Genomic DNA, 2,588 nt, shown 5'->3' with positions numbered 1-2,588 from the left:
AGAGAGAGAGAGAGAGAGAGAGAGAGAGAGAGAGAAGACATAAGGACAGGACAGGCAAACCCAGCCTCCACCCCCACCCCCTGCACCTCCCAAAGACAGATGCCCCTCTCTCCCTTACCGTAGGTGAATGGGTCATGTTCCTTTGGAGCTTCTGCAAAGAGAGAGAGAGAAATCAGGGGTTGGATGCTTCCTGGAATCCTAGGACCCTGGACATTAAAGGGCATAAAGAGACCCTTTTGGGGGTTCTACTTTCCTGGGCTGAAATTTTCGGAACAGGTAGATGGACGCCGAGCAGGCTGCTCATCCTCTCTGGGTCTTAGCTGCCCCCTCTGCACTGTCCTGGGTGGGGCAGGGGGCACAGAACTATCCTGGCTCCCCATCTCATCACAGGTTGTCAGTGATTCCATCATTCTTGGGAAGCCAACTGACATCCGCCCTCCACCTTTGCCTGACCTGGGCATCCTCGCCCTTCCTCCAAATACCAGCCTGTGACGGGACCCCATGTGGGATCCCCAATTTCCTAGTGCTCCAATTGACTTAGTTTAGATTGGAGTCTCCAACTTGGTTCTCTTGCAGGGTTTCCCGGACCCCTGCTACACTTGGGGCTGAGGTGGGTAGTGGGCTGCCTCCCCAGACTCACCTGCGTTGGCCATGACGAGGAGACCCACACAGAGAACAAAGATGTGGTCCAGAGATGCCATTGTCCTGGAGGACACCAAGGGTCAGGAAATGCATATACTCATTCCCCCACCATCGGAGCCTGAACCCAATGGGTTAAGTCAAAGACATTCGAGGGACTTAATTCTAAAAGCATTTGTCATTCAGCTTGGCCACCTTGAGAAACAGGGGCACCCCCTGCTTCGTGGGACACAGTGTCACCAAAACAACTCACACAATAGGGGTGACATGGCAGCAAGGACAAGGGTGAGACGCACATAGGCCATAGGGATCTCCTGCAGGCCTGGGCCTCCCCACCGCAGGCCCCAGATTCCCCACACCCACTCTAACGGGAAGAGCAGGAGGCCTCACCCCACCCAGGTGGACAGACAAATACACTGCGAAGGACCAGACAGCCAAGACACGCCCAAGGACCCACTTGCCCACACACCACGGCCTCGCTGTGTTCTCAGTATCCCAGCTCTGCTGCCCTGGCCGCTGGCAGCCGCTCTCTGCCTGACCCTGGGTATAAATATCTCCCACTTCACTCTGGAGGAATTTGCCTCACACGGGCCACCATGGCAACAGCCTTCCTTCCCCTCCTCGGGGTCACATACAACCCTGCTGGGGAAAAGGCCACCCCTTCTTCTCTCCTGGAAGCCATGAGAAAAGGGAAAAACATCCCCTCCGCCCACCTCTGGGTGACATCTTTCACAAGCGGACAACACCCGGCATGTGATATGAGATAGAAGACAGATGCCAGGAGCAGGGACACACACATGCACGCGCACATAAGCACATGCACACACAGTGGGGTTGGAATGGAGACAGCACCAGCTCCCCACACTTCTGGTTGGAGCAGGACATGGGGCGGAGACACAATCAGACAGGCGTTATTCCTCATCTAGGCCTCTAATGCCCCCAAACAGTGACGCAATCCGACCTACACATGTGAGTGTCCACAACCCACACCCAGCCAGGGGGCAGCAGCAGGGAAGGGAGAAATTGCACCCACACTCCCACCCCTAGGGGAACCCCAACGTCCCAACCACACTCCCTTCCTCTTGGGTCTAGCCTGCCTGGGAAGCCGCGGGCTGGCCACTCCTGCTCCCAAAATAGGCAGCCCAGCCAGGCAAGGGGTGAGGCCAGGAGGGGAGGGGTGGGGGACGCTCACCCCAATCAGGCTGTCCCCTGCTGAAAGAAGGCCCCCAAGTCTGGCTGTGACCAGGCGAGCACTTTGGACCCCCTGGCCCAGAGCTGGATGCACCGCCCCCAGCGGTCTCCCCTCCCAGCCCCACCCCAGCCGTGCCCTCCCCAACCAGCAGCTGTAACTGGAGCCGGGGCTGGAGGGGGGCCAGGGGGCGGCCCCCAGCCCAGACCGCCCTGGCCCGCTAGGTTAACTCTCTCAGCTCAGATAGAGGAACAGTAGGCAACCACGTTGGGGAAAGGAGGTGCTGGCAGAGAGGACTGGATTGAACACACACACACACACACACACACACACACACATGCACACACCTGCGTGCCTCAGGCCCACCTCAGAATGTTTCTGAGCTGGAGTGGAAGGGTGGGTGTCAATGATTTTCTGTGCTGCTCCCTGGAACTTGGACCTAGGTGGGACCTAAGGTCACCCAGCCTCAGTGTTGAGGGGCCCACTGACCCCAGACCCAAGAGTTGTTCAGAGCCCTGATCAGCAAGCACCACAGAACTGTTTGGGGGACATTTCAGTGTGTGTGTGTGTGTGTGTGTGTGTGTGTTCTGCTGCTGACTGTGAGGTCCCCCAGAGTACACAACAAACACACACGCGCGCGCGCGCGCGCATGTGCACACGCGCAGAAACCCACAGACCCAAGTAAACAGGCACGAAAGCACACAAGTACATGTATGTACATACATACAAACACAGTGGCAGACATACACAGAATAACACT

The 2,588-nt window shown here is 57.4% G+C and overlaps 1 protein-coding gene across 5 annotated transcripts in view; it reads right to left on the bottom strand.

Annotated features, from left to right (window-relative positions):
* FXYD1 (FXYD domain containing ion transport regulator 1) overlaps positions 1 to 1,942 on the bottom strand; it is a 4,376-nt gene extending 2,434 nt beyond the window's left edge. Inside the window, exons 1-3 of one of the 5 annotated variants that reach the window (XM_019624932.1) lie at positions 1,832 to 1,942; positions 641 to 705; positions 119 to 151 (exon numbers count right to left, since the gene is read on the bottom strand). In XM_019624932.1, the coding sequence (XP_019480477.1) occupies positions 119 to 151; positions 641 to 701 (94 nt within the window). In that variant the 5' untranslated portion in view covers positions 702 to 705; positions 1,832 to 1,942. Of the gene's footprint in view, positions 1 to 118; positions 152 to 640; positions 706 to 892; positions 1,000 to 1,096; positions 1,258 to 1,831 lie in introns of those variants that run through there. The other 4 variants (XM_019624934.1, XM_019624933.1, XM_019624935.1 and 1 more) reach the window with 4 other exon arrangements.
* Between the last annotated feature and the right edge of the window lie 646 nt (positions 1,943 to 2,588).

Source organism: Hipposideros armiger, unplaced genomic scaffold (genome assembly GCF_001890085.2).
Source record: "Hipposideros armiger isolate ML-2016 unplaced genomic scaffold, ASM189008v1 scaffold_609, whole genome shotgun sequence".
NCBI classification, from domain to species: domain Eukaryota; kingdom Metazoa; phylum Chordata; class Mammalia; order Chiroptera; family Hipposideridae; genus Hipposideros; species Hipposideros armiger.
Note: the sequence above shows the minus strand (reverse complement) of the source record. Positions and strands in the feature narration are given on the sequence as shown.